The following is a 14,936-nucleotide window of genomic DNA, read 5'->3' on the forward strand; positions in this document are numbered from 1 at the left end:
GACCCGTTTGTGAGTTCGAGCCCCGCATCAGGCTCAGAACCTGGAGTCTGCTTCAGATTCTGTGTCTCCCTCTCTCTCTGTCCCTCCCCTGCTCACACTCTGTCTCTCACTCTTTCTCAAAAATAACTATTAAAAAAATGTAAAAAAAAATTTTTTTTTGGCACTCTGGTCCAACAAAAGGTTTTCTTTCTATTCCAGATCTCCCCCTGAAGCCCTGCCAAGTGCCCTGCTCATTCTTTCACCTGTCCGTAATTCAGAGCAGGTACCAGACCTACACTATGTTGGTGCTCTGTTCCCATGATCTTGGTCGCCTCTTTTCCATGCATTGAGGCTAGAACCTCCCAATGATAATATGGCAACGTCAAGTTCAGGGACACCTTGTGCTTGTGAAAGCTTCACATGGCTATTCACTTGCCCACTCATTTACCGTAGCCAGGAGCCTGGGTTTGAATGCCGGCTCTGCCACTTTCTAGCTGCGCAATCCTGGGCAAGTTACTTCACCTTTGTTACTTTTTTAATGTTTACTTAATTTTGAGACAGAGAGAGACAGAGCATGAACAGGGGAGGGGCAGAGAGAGAGGGAGACACAGAATCTGAAACAGGCTCCAGGCTCTGAGCTGTCAGCACAGAGCCCGACGCGGGGCTTGAACTCGCGAATCACGAGATCACGCCCTGAACCAAAGTGGGACGCTTAACCTACTGAGCCACCCAGACGCCCCAAATTACTTCTCCTTTCTGAGCCTCAGTTTGTTCAGCTGTGATTACAGTAAACATTTCATCAGAGAGCATTGAATGAGACCATGAAAGTAAAACCCTCACCGTGGCAGGTGGTATGAGGGAACATACTCAACCGGTCCTAGCTGATTCTATACTTAGTGCCAAGCTGATGCCCTCTGGTTCACTGAGGAGCTTTCCTATTCATTCATTTAACAGAAATATTCTTGAGCACCTGCAACCTGCCAGCCATGATGGTGGGGCTAGAAATGATGAGTGGAGACCCCTATGCTCCAGGGGCGTAGATAGCAGGGGAGGGGCTTAAAAACACAGCATGGTGAGGGGATGTCTGGGAAATTCTCTTCAGGGTCCTGTTAGAGAATAGTCTTGAAGGAAAAGTGCTTGTGTTCTAGGTGGACACAGGGAGAAGGGCTTTCTAAGCTGGGCACACATGGGGGAGGAAGAGAAATCATGGTGGTGCTTGTGGTTTTGGAGAAGAGGGGGATCCAGGCACCAGGAGGCTGCAGGGGGCTGGGACACCCCACCTCGAAGGGTCTCGTTCGTCATTCCAAAGGGGCCGGACTTGATCCTGAGGGCCGTATAGAGGCTGTGGGGAGACTTGCTTCTGGGGATGGCTCAGGGGGCTGAGACGGCGTGTCCATGAGAAATGAGGGAAGTTACCCAAGAGCAGTTGTGGGGCGTGTGGGGGGGGGGGGACAAGATGACCATCTGTCCTGGCCTCTCTGTCTTCTTTTCCAGCCTGCTCTCTCTTCTTTTCCAGGTTGCCTTCTGGCACTCAGTCTGGAGTGAGAAGTTGGCTCAGGATCCAATACTAGGCAAAAATGCTAAGTAATGTGGAAACCTCTCTCCTCATCCCTCCAGTCACCCCCCTGAGCACGGATGGGTTCAGTCTTCCCTTGGTTCCTGGACAGGAAATGTCCAGAAAATTCAGGAGACACAATTCCCAGGTGGGAAGAGGGGTCTAGGTCAAGGTGTCTCAAGTGCGGCCCCAGCCGCACTTTTCCCCCTAGATTATTCTCTCCCAGGCTATTCTGCACCCACCTCTCTGCTCTTGTTACAGGTGCGGGGACACAAAGCCCTCTCCGTGGCTTCTCTAACACAGCCGAGATGGGCTGGTTATAAAAGGACTCTCTCAGGTCCTAAAGGAGGATGAAAGGGGTAAAGATCAGGTTTCCAGCTCTAGCTGTGGAATCCATCCCCAAAACCTTGCCCACTTTCTGTGGCTGGATCCGTGGCTCAGGTACTTTCCTGGCCTCTGCCACCTTCTCCCTCCCCCAGCTTCTGGCTCATAATGACACAGCCCCCCTCACACCTCTCTCTCTAAATGTGGAAGCTGTCTGTTGCCTGACCAGCTCTCGAATGCAGAGCAAGGCAGACCTGGGTGGCCAAGCACCCCCCTGGAAACCGCTCCCTTACTATACATTCGCCCCAACGTAGCAATATGACTGATCCTTACCCCAGAGTGTCTTGCTCTCACATATTGGCTGTTTGGTCCTACCGGGTGGCAAGGGGCCCGCAGAGAGGGTACCTTTTTTTTTTTTTTTTTTTTTTTTTACACCCTGTCACCAAAATTCAACCATTGCTTTAGGGCGAGAGCAACTTCTTTCGGTAGCACACAGCCTCCTAGAAATTGCTCTCTGTGACTTCCTCCCCTGAAGCAGAGATAAAGAAAGCAGTTGCAGTAGATACTCTTGTGAGAAGCTGCACTGGAGGCTGGCGAAGCTTCTCAAGTTCCCACGGTGCAGGGATGTGGGCATGGTTACCACTGGAAAACGCTGGAAAGGCGGCGATGCTTACTGCTGGAGAGGGCCGCCGCCCCTTAATGTCTGGGGGGTTGGGCCAGGGTGAAGTGGCAAGTCCAGGAGGCATGGGCAAGGTTATTCAGACTTGGGCCAACTTGAGATGGGGGGAGGGGGTGTGGGGGGAGCAGAGGGTGACGTGGAAATGCCACGGCCCCGAGGCGTCTCACTGGTGCCCTGGCAAGGATGTGAGCAACGCTGTTGTCGGTGTTGAATTTTAGTTCTGGCTGCGCGTAGATTGGGGTTATTTAAGGCAAATATTATAAACCTTCCGATCCACTGTGTGAGCTCAGGTCCACCCATCCCTTCTTGCTGGGTCTCTAAATAACCCCAGTGGGCAGGACTGGACCTTAAATAACAATTGCATTTGAGTGTCTGATTTCCAGAAGCTTCAGACCAGGTGATGAGCAACTTCCAGGGAAGCAGTTTGGTTCCTCTTTTCATGCGGGTGGGGGTGGGTGAGTGGGAGGGGTATGCTGTGTGATTATGTACATGCGTGGCCCTTTCTCTCCTTTCTGCCTGGCCGGTCATCCTGTTGTCCTGTTGTTCCTCAAAGAGATTTGTCACAGCGGTGGTTGCTGGTGTGAGGGCATGTAAGACATTGGTGGGCGTGTGGGCTGACAGGGGGAAATGTGGAGTCAGCAGATGTGATGCTTGTGGGAGGTGCTGAGTGTTTTTGCCCTTCTGAGCAGGGGATCTTAGCTTGTCCTTTGGCAACGGGTCTCTCTCTCTCTCATATGAGGGAGACCGACAGTGCCAGTGGGGGAGGGACAGAGAGAGAGGGAGACACAGAACCCGAAGCAGGCTCCAGGCTCTGAGCTGTCAGCACAGAGCCCGACATGGGGCTCGAACTCACCGACTGCAAGATCATGACCTAAGCCAAAGTCAGACGCTTAACCCACTGAGCCAGGAGCCTGGGTAAAGGATCTTTGATGCAAAAGCTGGGTCCCAGCTGGCCTCAGTGCTTGCTGTCTGCACTGTCTTAGTCTGTTCAAGCTACTGTAACAGAATACTGCAGACTGGGTGGTTTATAAGCCATAGACATTCTGCTCTGGAGGCTGGGAGGTTCAAGATCAAGACACCGGCAGATTTGGTGTCCAGCGAGAGCTAGCTTCCTGGTTCATGAATGGCAGAGGGAGTGAAGGAGCTCTTTGGGGTGTCTCTTATAAGACACTAATCCCATGCCTGAGGGCTCTATCCCTAAGACCTAGGCACCTCCTAAAGACCCCACCTCCTAATACCATCACTTTGAGGATCAGATCTCAACATATACATTTTGCAGGGACACAAACAGTCAGTCTATAACATACGCTAAAAAAAAAAAAAACAAAAAACAAAAAACAATAAATTCTGGCTAAGGCTGCCACCACAATCTATTTCTTGTTCCCCTGTGGCTCCCGTTTGCTTCCTTGTCACGGGATCTTTCTGCTAAGTCAGCAGAAAGCCAGAATAGAAGAGTCTGTGTTTCCACTGCTCTCCCACCCGGCACTACACTCCTATCCAGTCCCCCCGTGAATGAATTCAGAACCTTCTCCCTGACATTCACACCCCTCCTCTTCTCTTTCCATCTTCTGGCTGAATGTCCCTGGTCTCTGCTTCCTCTTGGCCCATCTTACTTCCTGAAACACCCCTGAAGAGGGCTGCTTATCTCGATGGAGCTCAAGTGGCCCCCTGGGGGCAGGAGGCAGAGGTCTTGAGCGTGTCTGTCTGGGGAACTAAGAGCCGCAGCACTTTCAGATTCAGCCCACAGAGAACTGTCCTCCACGCTTCCGGGAGCCCAGGGATGTGTGGCCCACAAAGAGGCAAGAAGTGATTGCCCCTAGATGGGCTCTCTCTAAGAAAAGGTGGGGGCGTCTCCAAGGGAGTGTCCCATCGGAGAAGAGAAGGAATGAGCGAGTTGTGAGTTTCAGACTGCTGCTGCTGCCCCTGAACCTCAAGTGAGGTGCCTGGCAAGAGCTCGACTCACCGGGCTGCACGGATCCCGTCAGCACGCCTGCTACTAGGGAGGCTCCTTGGCGAGAGCAAGATGGCTGTCAACAGCACTGCCCTGTTGTTGGCCAACGTGACCTACATCACCGTGGAGATTCTCATCGGGCTCTGTGCCATAGTGGGCAATGTGCTGGTCATCTGGGTGGTCAAGCTGAACCCCAGCCTGCAGACCACCACCTTCTATTTCATTGTCTCCCTGGCCCTGGCTGACATTGCTGTTGGGGTGCTGGTCATGCCTTTGGCCATTGTCATCAGCCTGGGTATCACAATCCACTTTTATAACTGCCTCTTCATGACCTGCCTACTGCTGATCTTCACCCATGCCTCCATCATGTCCTTGCTAGCCATTGCTGTGGACCGATACCTGCGGGTCAAGCTCACAGTCAGGTAAGAGGGGAGGTGTGATGGGGGCGCCTGGGGCACGGGGCTACAAAATTCAGATCCCAGACGATTTTTCAGTGAAAACAAATCCAGACTGAACTTGAAAGAGGACACTACATTTCTTTGCACCATTTGGTGTGTGAGGGGCTTAACGACGCTGAGCTGGGACTCTGGAACAGAGGAATGCTCGATCATTCTCCACTGACTGTGGGCGTGTATGCTCGGGTCCCTGGGGCAGCTAAGGATGATGAAAGCTTGATGCATCTTTAATTAGTAAAAACTGTTCCTGAGTTTTAGAAATGTTGGAAACCTACCAGATAAAATAAGGAGCGAACAGAAAAGAATAGGCAGGGATAAATGGATGGTTCTGTTCTTTGCAGATGTAGGTTATTTTAAAGTTACTTTAACTTTGCTTCCTCTTCCATGTAGAGACGGGGATCAAAACGTTCTCCACTGCAGAAAGCAGTAACAACCTTTCCTGTGACCATGTGAATAGAATAGGCCCACCAGTGGAGACATCTCATTCCCCAAGAGTCCTGAATAGCAATTGTCTCATATTCCTCCTGTCTGGTCTTGGGGAAGAGACGTGGGGAGAAACCTGCAAATCTGCAAACAAGCCAGGGGTCAAAGCCCAGATCTTGAGCTCTGAGCTGGGGCAAGTTGTTTAACTTTCTCAGCTTTGGTTCCTCGTCTTTCCACGGTGGTTAACTTTGGAACTCTGAACTCAGACTTACCTCGTTTCCATTTTTACCTCTGCCGCTTCCAGCTCATGCAGGTTACTTGCCCGTTTCTTTTTTTCACCTATAAAGTGGGGACAGTAACTGCAACTTCCTCATGAAATTCCATAGGTCGGGGCGCCCTGGGTGGCTCAGTCGGTTAAGCATCTGACTCTTGGTTTTGTCTCAGGTCATGATCTCACAGTTTGTGAGTCAGAGCCCCCATCAGGCTCTGTGCTGCCAGCTGCGGAGCCGGCTTGGGATTCTCTGTCTCCCTCTCTCTCTGCTCCTCCTTCGCTTGCACTCTCTCTCAAAATAAATAAACTTAAAAAAAAATATCTTTCTAAAAAAACGAAATGCCTGCCCAGTCTGTGCTCGATCAATGGTAGTTCAAATGACTGTTATCCTCACCCATCACCAGCAATGAAATGGACATTATCATAGGGATAGCTTTTGTTTGTTGTGAGTTTTTTTTCATTTTATTTTTTTAATGTTTATTTATCTTTGAGAGAGACACAGAGCACAAGTGGGGGAAGGGTCAGAGAGAGAGGGAGACACAGAATCCGAAGCAGGCTCCAGGCTCCGAGCTGTCAGCACAGTCCAACGCGGGGCTCTAACCCACGAACTGTTGAGATCATGACCTGAGCCGAAGTCGGACGCTTAACCGACTAAGCCACCCAGGTGCCCCTGTTGTGAAATTTAATTGAGCTAAAGTCTCCTGAGGACACAGTCGGTGCTTAACAGAATCAGTTTCCTTCTCATAGTCTGTGTGGAATATTGTCAGGAAGGATGCTGGAAGAAGAGATGGTGACTCTTGTTGGATGAGTCGTTTTAGGTCCTAGAAGCACTTGAACCTGAACTCTACAACTCCACAGACCCATGTGACTCAAACACCAAGTGTGGATGCCATTGCAAAGAGAGAAGCAGGGGCAGGCACGGGTGGGGGGCAGTGTGGGAGAGGCAAAGTGTAATTCCTGGACCAAACAAAACATGGCCGGAAATGCGCTTTGAGGAGATAATTTCTCACGAAGTAGGCGATGCCAGGAGACTTAGAAAACTCTTATCCTCCCAGGAATCAAAGAGTTCTTGAGCTGCGAGTGTGGCAACATATTTCTAATCCATTCTAGATGGTATTTCTTTTTTTTTTTTTTAATTTTTTTTTTAACATTTTATTATTTATTTTTGAGACAGAGAGAGAGAGAGCATGAACAGGGGAGGGTCAGAGAAAGAGGGAGTCACAGAACCTGAAACAGGCTTCAGGCTCTGAGCTGTCAGCACAGAGCCCGACGTGGGGCTCGAACCCACAGACCATGAGATCATGACCTGAGCCGAAGTTGGCCATTTAACCGACTGAGCCACCCAGGCGCCCCGTGGTATTTCTTGAAAAAAACAAAAAACAAAAAAGAAGTCCCTGGAGAAATTTGCAGGAATGCCAGCACTCTCCAGCCTCATCTTCCCCTCCCCCACTCCTTTAGCAATTCCTACTGTAAACTCACCCATTCTCTTCCATTCAAACAGATACAGGAGGATCACCACTCAAAGAAGAATATGGTTGGCCCTGGGCCTTTGCTGGCTGGTGTCATTCCTGGTGGGACTGACCCCCATGTTTGGCTGGAACATGAAACTGACCTCCGAGTACTACAGAAATGTCACCTCCCTTTCATGCCAGTTCCGTTCTGTCATGACGATGGACTACATGGTCTACTTCAGCTTCTTCACGTGGATTTTAATCCCCCTGGTTATTATGTGCGCCATCTATCTTGACATATTCTATGTCATCCGGAACAAACTCAATCAGAGCTTCTCAAGCTCCAAAGAGACAGGCACGTTTTATGGACGGGAGTTCAAGACGGCCAAGTCTCTGTTTCTGGTTCTCTTCCTGTTTGCTTTGTCCTGGCTGCCTTTATCCATCATCAACTGTATCACCTACTTCCATGGTGAGGTGCCGCAAATTATACTTTACTTGGGAATTTTGCTCTCCCATGCTAACTCCATGATGAACCCTATTGTCTATGCTTACAAAATAAAGAAGTTCAAGGAAACCTACGTTTTGATCTTCAAAACCTGTATGATCTGCCAGTCCTCTGATTCCTTGGACCCAAGCACTGATCAGACTTCTGAGTAGTTATCCATGAAAGACCCCTCTTCACCCCATTGACCTTCGGATTCGGCATCAGTAAACACTTGAAGAACCACCCATCTGAGCCAAAGGCTTTCATGTCCTTAATTCCTTCTACTGAGTGGGGAGCATTTGACTGGCTGCCCCCAGTGGTACCTCCCTAACACCCCCTTTCTATTATCCAATTTTTTCCTTGTCTTTCTTTGATTCTATGTTCCGGATGACTGACTTGAAGAAAGCGTTCTACTGTTACTACTGCCTCCTGTTTGGGAAGGAGGAGAAGTCAAGGTATCTGAAGGATGCTTTGTTGACTTACTGATGAAAGGTCCCGATCTGGATGTGTGTGGTGGTGACTCAGTTCCTTTCTGTCGTGGAACCAAGCAGAGACACCTACACCATCAGATGCCAGGGAGATGGTGGGAGCAGAGTTTAACAAAGGGGGATTTAAACTGCTGAATTCACCAGTATTTGAATAAATGTATTTGAGTAAATAAAAGATGACGGCTAACTGTTGTGTAGCTCTCTGCTGGGGGTCAGGGTCACTTGGGGTTGCAGACCCCAGCTGGCTGCTCGTGGCACTCAACCTGCTTGCCATGTTCACCTGTTTGGACTCTGGGGCCCTCACTTCTTGCCTAGAATATCCTGTTCCTTTTTCCTGGGCTGATCGGAGCATTTGCCAACTTTATGAACCATTCATCAATTGTTAGAGAAGGGTCAAAAGAGGCAAAGAGAGAGAGAGAGAGAGAGAGAGAGAGAGAGAGAGAGAGAGAGACAGGATAGCTATTCTTTGCTGAGCACTTTCTATGCACTATGTACTTTGCATACATTTGTCCGGACACCCTCTGGGGTAGGTCCCACCATTACTATCCTCTTCTCTGTGCAGAAGAAAATGGAAGAACAGAGAGGTTAAATAACTTGTCTATAGTCAAACAGTTAACAAGTAGTAGAGCCAGGATTGAAACTCAGCCCTGCCTTCGGAGATCCCAAGCTCCTCTCTACCTATTCTCAGACACGAAGAGGGGCTTGTAACTTCTCCAAAGTCCAAACTGTCAAGTTCATCTAAGGTACAATCAGCAGACACATGGATACAAACTACAGCTTGTAGGGGCGCCTGGGTGGCTTGGTCGGTTAAGCGTCCGACTTCGGCTCAGGTCATGATCTCACGGTCCGTGAGTTCGAGCCCCGCGTCGGGCTCTGTGCTGACAGCTCAGAGCCTGGAGCCTGTTTCAGATTCTGTGTCTCCCTCTCTCTCTGCCCCTCCCCTGTTCATGCTCTGTCTCTCTCTGTCTCAAAAATAATAAACGTTAAAAAAAAAATTTTTTTTTAAATAAAATAAAATAAAAAAACAAACTACAGCTTGTATGCTCGAGCACGGCCGTACTTAGGTACGCCAGGCAGGGACAGAGTTCCAGCCACACCTTTCAAACACTGAGCGTGGCTCTAGAGATTCAAGGGCACATCTCTGGTGTGGTCCGTGCACACTTGCAGCTGTGGACTTTCCCCAGACAATGAATATATAAACTTGATGAGAGCAGCAAGATGGGGTTTCAATTAAACCACTTCCAAGAGGATAAGTATACCGAAAATGGTTTATTATTATCATCATTAGTATTAGTTCTTAGCCGATTCTGAAAGTTTATCCCGACCGCAATCTTGGGCCAGGGCATGATAACCATATTTATCTAGTTAACATTTCATTTCAGTAAAGCCCCGCTTGTCTCCCCCATCACCCCAGGAAGAAGAACACTGTCTGGGAAGTTGAAAAACTTCCGTCTACTTTCCTAACCCCAAACTGAGCTGGTCACCCACCCACCCACTTCCCTGCACCGCTCACAATCTATCTTAAAGGCAAATGGCTGGACCACAGCGCCACTGTCCCCGGAAGTGTGGGAGGCTACCTTCAACCCAGCAGCCTCCCCTTCAACATTTGGGGATCTATTTTCTTTAAAAATCCAAGCGCCGGCCCCAAAACCTCCACCAAATTTTCCCCTTAATGGCGTCCCTTGTTTGATTTAAGGCTTTCCCCCCTGAATTAGTTTTTGTGCTGAGTTAAAACGCCCCTCCAGGATGAGGCCCCGGGTTTACTGTGGGATTTTCTGGTGACCCTGTTGCATTCTGCTGGCCAGAAACCACCTCCGCCCGTCGGACCCTTGAGGGAAGGGCTGATCAGTTTTCAGTCCCAGACACAGGCGCTTCATAATTTACAAACAATCTGTAACATTGCAGTAGCACACTTCACACCTACTGTTTTTGAAACTTGAGGGGCGCCTGGGTGGCTCAGTCGGTTAAACGGCCGACTTCGGCTCAGGTCATGATCTCACGGTCCGTGAGTTCGAGCCCCGCGTCGGGCTCTGTGCTGACAGCTCAGGGCCTGGAGCCTGTTTCAGATTCTGTGTCTCCCTCTCTCTGACCCTCCCCTGTTCATGCTCTGTCTCTCCCTGTCTCAAAAATAAATAAAACGTTAAAAAAAATTAAAAGATAAAAAAAAGAAAGAAACTTCGTTTAAGGGGACTACTTCCCTCAAAACAAAGCAGCAATCTGTCCTGGGTCATCGCTGTGGGAAGATGAGTTTTCTGAGTTTCAGAAAAAACAAACTTTTCTTCTTTCTTCTCCCTTTCTCCTCCTCCCCACTCCCCCACTCTGAAGTCCACTGCTTAGCAGATCCACTGAGGGTTTGCAGGGAGTTCAATTTTTTTTTAATAATTTTTCTATATTTATTTTTGAAAGCGCGAGAGAGAGAGAGGGCGCGAGCACAAGTGGGGGAGGGGCAGAGAGAGAGAGAGAGAGAGAGAGAGAAAGACAGAATCCAAAGCAGGCTCTAGACTCTGAGCTGTCAGCACAGACCCCGATGTGGGGCTCAAACTCAGGAACCTCGAGATCATGACCTGAGCTAAGTCGGATGCTTAACCGACCGGGCCACCCAGGCGCCCCAGGAGTTGCTTTTTTTTTTATGTTTTGTTTTGCTTTGTTTCAGTGAAATGGGAATGTCCTGAGCTAAGATGTTCCACCAGCCCAGAAGAAGCCCTTACAATGAGAATGCCTTTTAGAGAGGACTCAGAAAAGATGAACTAAGAATCCCTGGTGAGGGGCTCGGGTAGAAGTGGTGAGCTCCACCCTGGTTTCAGATTTAGAGATTAGTGTCACCGGCGCTTCCTCCAGGCTGTCTCCTGGCTAGCTCCCTTCAGCTGAACAGTTGAGGGTGGCTGTTGGGCTTTTGTTCGCAAGGAATAAGGAAAAAAAGACTACCCAGACAAGACCAAAGTTTGCTTCCTCCTCCTCCATATGAATTCGTTGGAATGAAGGTAGGCGCTGAGTAGCTGGGTTTATTAACCCATTTATTATTATTATTATTATTAAGTCAACTGTGGAAATAAGCTAGGACCAGATGGGAACAGGCAAAAGCTATCCCAAGCTTGCGGTAGCCAGGGAGTCAGTCACTGCTACTTGGATTTCGGCAGAGACTTAAAGGCGTGCAGAGGAGGGGGGCAGGCTCTACAGGGGAAACTGGGAGGCTTTAGTTGTGCCCTGCCTAGAGGCTGCTGGCCTGGGAAAGCTGCGGGTGGGCTAAGTAGCAGTGGGCATCCTGTGGGATTGGTTAGGAGAGTGTATTTGGCTTTCTCTGGTTGGTCCCAAGTTGGAAGCAGGACAAGAATTTGGGAAGCTGTCAGTTATCCCTGGCCATTTGGGGTTGATGGTCACGGGGATTATCAATTGGCGTTCTGGACTTCTGCTAGAGATTATGGTCTGACTTCCTACCAACTGGACTTCTGGCAGGCCAGCTTCCCCGGCCATTTACTGTAGATAAGATGCTGGTTTCCCCAGCCAGAAATTCTGTCCAGAGGTCTATTGTCATATGTGATCGGGCCATTGCCCATTGGTGTATTCAGTTTCTTACAACCAGATGCGTATTTTCTAGAGAAACTCTGCCCTTTGATGCCACGCTGGGTGTGGTGGGAATGGGAAAACAGGCTGCCTCTTGCCCTGACCACTCAGGTGATATGTGTAGGTCACGTCCCCTTGTAAAACGTAAAGTATCTATAATTTTGCAGTGTTGTTACTGTTGAGGAAGAAGAGTGTGATGGAAAGAACTGTGTGTGTGTGTGTGTGTGTGTGTGTGTGTGTTTTCCTCCGGATTTAGCATCAGATTATCATGGCTGTACTTGGGCATGTGAACTTGGGGCAGTTTCCTAAAACTGAACCTTGTAATATCTGAGTTTATTTGTTTGTTTGTTTGTTTGTTTTACTTTTTATTATGGAACACTTCAGGCACACAAAAGTGGAGAGATCAGAAAAATGACCCCTCCGATATCTATTATGCTGCTTTAATAATGGTCCACTTACAGCCAATCTTGTTCCCTCTATGCCCCTACCCACCCGCTTGCCCTACCCTGACTATCTTGAAATTTGGGGACATCAATTTATTTCCTCTGCAAACATTTCGGGTTTTATTTCTAAAAGGTAGTTTTTAAATGATCAGTGGGCTTCTGCTTCTTACCCATTCATCTTCTTAGTTTGCCCATCTAAGGAGCAAAAATTAATTCTACCCTTATGAGGCACCGGGAGAACTAACTGCACCACCTGGAAGTCAGGATACTGATAAGACACATCCGTCCATTCTCTATAACTCCGGGCCTCTCATTTGCTTTAGAACGTCACCTTTTCATGACTTGCGCACTTCACTGACGTCTGGGCACAATCCATTTCTCCTTCTGTTGGTGCTTTTCTTTGGTTTCACGGCACTTTCTCCGAGCCATTCCCAGTGCACGATTTGCATGCAGCTTTCTCAGAAATAATACTGATTTTAAAAAATATGACCACACAAATTATCAATTGCTATCTAATTTTCATTGGTTTTCTTGATCACACAGGCCAGCCCTGATTCGGCTGAAGAGGGAACAACAGCATGAATGCTGGGAGCCATCGGAGAGGCTGGTTCTTGACGATGTCAGGATCCCCTCTGAAACAACGTAACCATAATTTCTTAGCATCATCAACTATGGAGCCACTGTCTACACTTTTCTCAACTGTTTGCTTCAATCAGGATCCAAATGAGTTCCATATATTGTGATTTGTCATTATTTCTCTTAAGCCCCTTTTAAACTATAGATTCCTCCTTCCTTTCTTCCTTTTTTTTTTCCTCCACCTTGCGGTTTGTGTGTTGAACTCGTAGAGGTTTGATGAGGTGTAAATGAGGCAATATGGATAACACAACCAACATGGTGCAGGTGAAACTCGGCCTAGAGCTGGCCGACATGCTGACTTCGTGTGGATGAGAGAGAGGTCCCCCTCCCTCACAAGAGGACATGATTGAACACCCTGGACGCTCATCCACCTCTGGCCATTGATGGGAAGTATTGGCTCCAGGGTGTGATAAGTAGTGCTCGGTCTAAATTCACCTGGGAGGTGGTTCCACAATTCAAACCCTAAAAGTCATTGGTCGGGGGGCACCTGGATGGCTCCGTCAGTTACGCCTCTGACTTCAGCTCAGGTCATGATCTCGTGGATCATGGGTTCGAGCCCTGTGTCAGGCTCTCCGCTGCCAGCACAGAGCCCGCTGCAGATCCTTGGTATCCCTCTGTCTGCCACTCTGCCTCGAGTGCACATGTGTGCTCTCTCTCTCGCTCGCTGGCTCGCTCAAAAATAAATAAAAATCAAAATCAGTGGTCAGGCCAGGAGTCCCAAAAGGAACCAAGAGAAGCTTCTACCTCTGCATGGACAGATACCCTTGGTTTGCCCCAGCTCTGCCCGGAAAGCTCTCAAGAGTTCTGGAGGCTGCGGCCCTGCCTGCTGACACTCAGACACTCACACCGACACCACTCCATGCTCCAGACACCAGGCACAGCTCATAACAGCTTCGTGCTTTGCCCCTGACCCCGCTCCCTGGGTGAGGCTTCATGGTCCACGCGGGAGTCAGGGGAGGTAATTTCCTTACTGGTCTTCCTCTCAACTAGACGAGAACGTGCCTCTGAGCGTGTCGTCCTCTGGCAATAACCCGGTCCGCTGGCGGGACAGGGCACAGTTGGACACCTGAATGTGTGTCCGTGCTGATGTGTGTGCCTGTGCCGGTCTGCGTGTGTATAAGGCTTTGTTGTAGCAGGGTGGATTTATCCAGGAGGGGACTCTCCGTTGCTGTTTTGGGGGTGCCAGAAGCCCACAATTTTTTTCAGTTGCCCATATTGTTATAAAAGTAAGTTTATGTCCACGAATGGCATCCCTCTGATGAGGTACCCTTGTGCAGTACACAACCTGGATAACTATACATAGTAGCACTGCTTGGATTGACTGGTCGTTTTGCCCTGGTCTCTTCAAACAGGATCAAACCGGCTTAAGCTCAAAGATATCTGTTTCCTTTAAACAGATCCAGGATTCCTGAAACCCTGGGGGGTATCTTACCATTCCAGGTGAAGGTTCACTTCCTTCCAGTCATGGGGCTCTTCATTCTGCTTCTCTTGACTGTCTTTTCAGGTAAGATATGGGGAAAGAACATCTGCAGCCTCCAAACTTCCCAGACACCTTGCATTTCCTTCTCCCCTCCTGCTTAGTAGCTCGAACCACCCAAGAAGTGGGATGGGAAAATAAAAGGAGAAAAGAGATCCTGTCCAAATTCATCCTTGCTCTTTGCTCTGTTAAGAGGGTTGTGAGGAATTTGAAAGCCTCAGCGAAAATGTGGGGCTCTGTACTCTCCCTTTCAGTGTAAGGTCCCCTTCCCTCCCCCTTCTCTTCCTCAAAGTGTTTGAGCACATGGACGAGGCTGGGACTTTCCACTGTCTGCCGGTGCCTGAGCCTGAAGGTGGGACTCGGGGGACCAGTCCTGGCTCTGCTGCCCCCTACCCCACCCCCGGCGTGCAGACCTTGATGGCTGTTGTGCCTCTCCCTGGGTCAGGGTCTAGCCCTGTAAGCTAAGCATCACCCCATCTTCCTTGTGGGGTTGATAGGAAAACAAGATATCAAGTCACATCAGTTGACATCTGCGACGTGAACCTGCCGTGCAGGCTGGTTGTTGGCAGCATCTGAGGGGACCTAGCTGAGAGATGCCTGCTGCTCCCATCTCTGCTCCTTGTTCAGATACTTCCCCAGCCACCTTCTAGGGGGACACGGAGTACATGACTTCCTCACTACACAACACGCTGAGATGATGGGGCTGCCCGCGCAGGTCTTGTCCGGAGGGAATAGGAAGCTCTCGGCACCTAAGAACAG

General features: G+C 49.2%; 1 protein-coding gene and 1 long non-coding RNA gene across 2 annotated transcripts; both read left to right on the forward strand.

Moving 5' to 3' along the window:
• The first annotated feature begins 3,720 nt into the window (after nt 1-3,720).
• On the forward strand, nt 3,721-8,376 carry ADORA3 (adenosine A3 receptor). The gene is made up of 2 exons (XM_049616577.1): nt 3,721-4,910; nt 7,139-8,376. Exons 1-2 carry the CDS (start codon nt 4,561-4,563, stop codon nt 7,743-7,745), a joined length of 957 nt encoding a protein of 318 aa, XP_049472534.1. The 5' UTR covers nt 3,721-4,560; the 3' UTR covers nt 7,746-8,376.
• Nucleotides 8,377-10,485: 2,109 nt separating this feature from the next.
• Nucleotides 10,486-13,331, forward strand: LOC125912260 (uncharacterized). The gene is made up of 2 exons (XR_007454651.1): nt 10,486-11,041; nt 12,608-13,331. It is a non-coding gene; the product is annotated as an uncharacterized LOC125912260 (long non-coding RNA).
• Nucleotides 13,332-14,936: the final 1,605 nt, after the last annotated feature.

This window comes from Panthera uncia (genome assembly GCF_023721935.1).
Source record: "Panthera uncia isolate 11264 chromosome C1 unlocalized genomic scaffold, Puncia_PCG_1.0 HiC_scaffold_4, whole genome shotgun sequence".
NCBI lineage: Eukaryota > Metazoa > Chordata > Mammalia > Carnivora > Felidae > Panthera > Panthera uncia.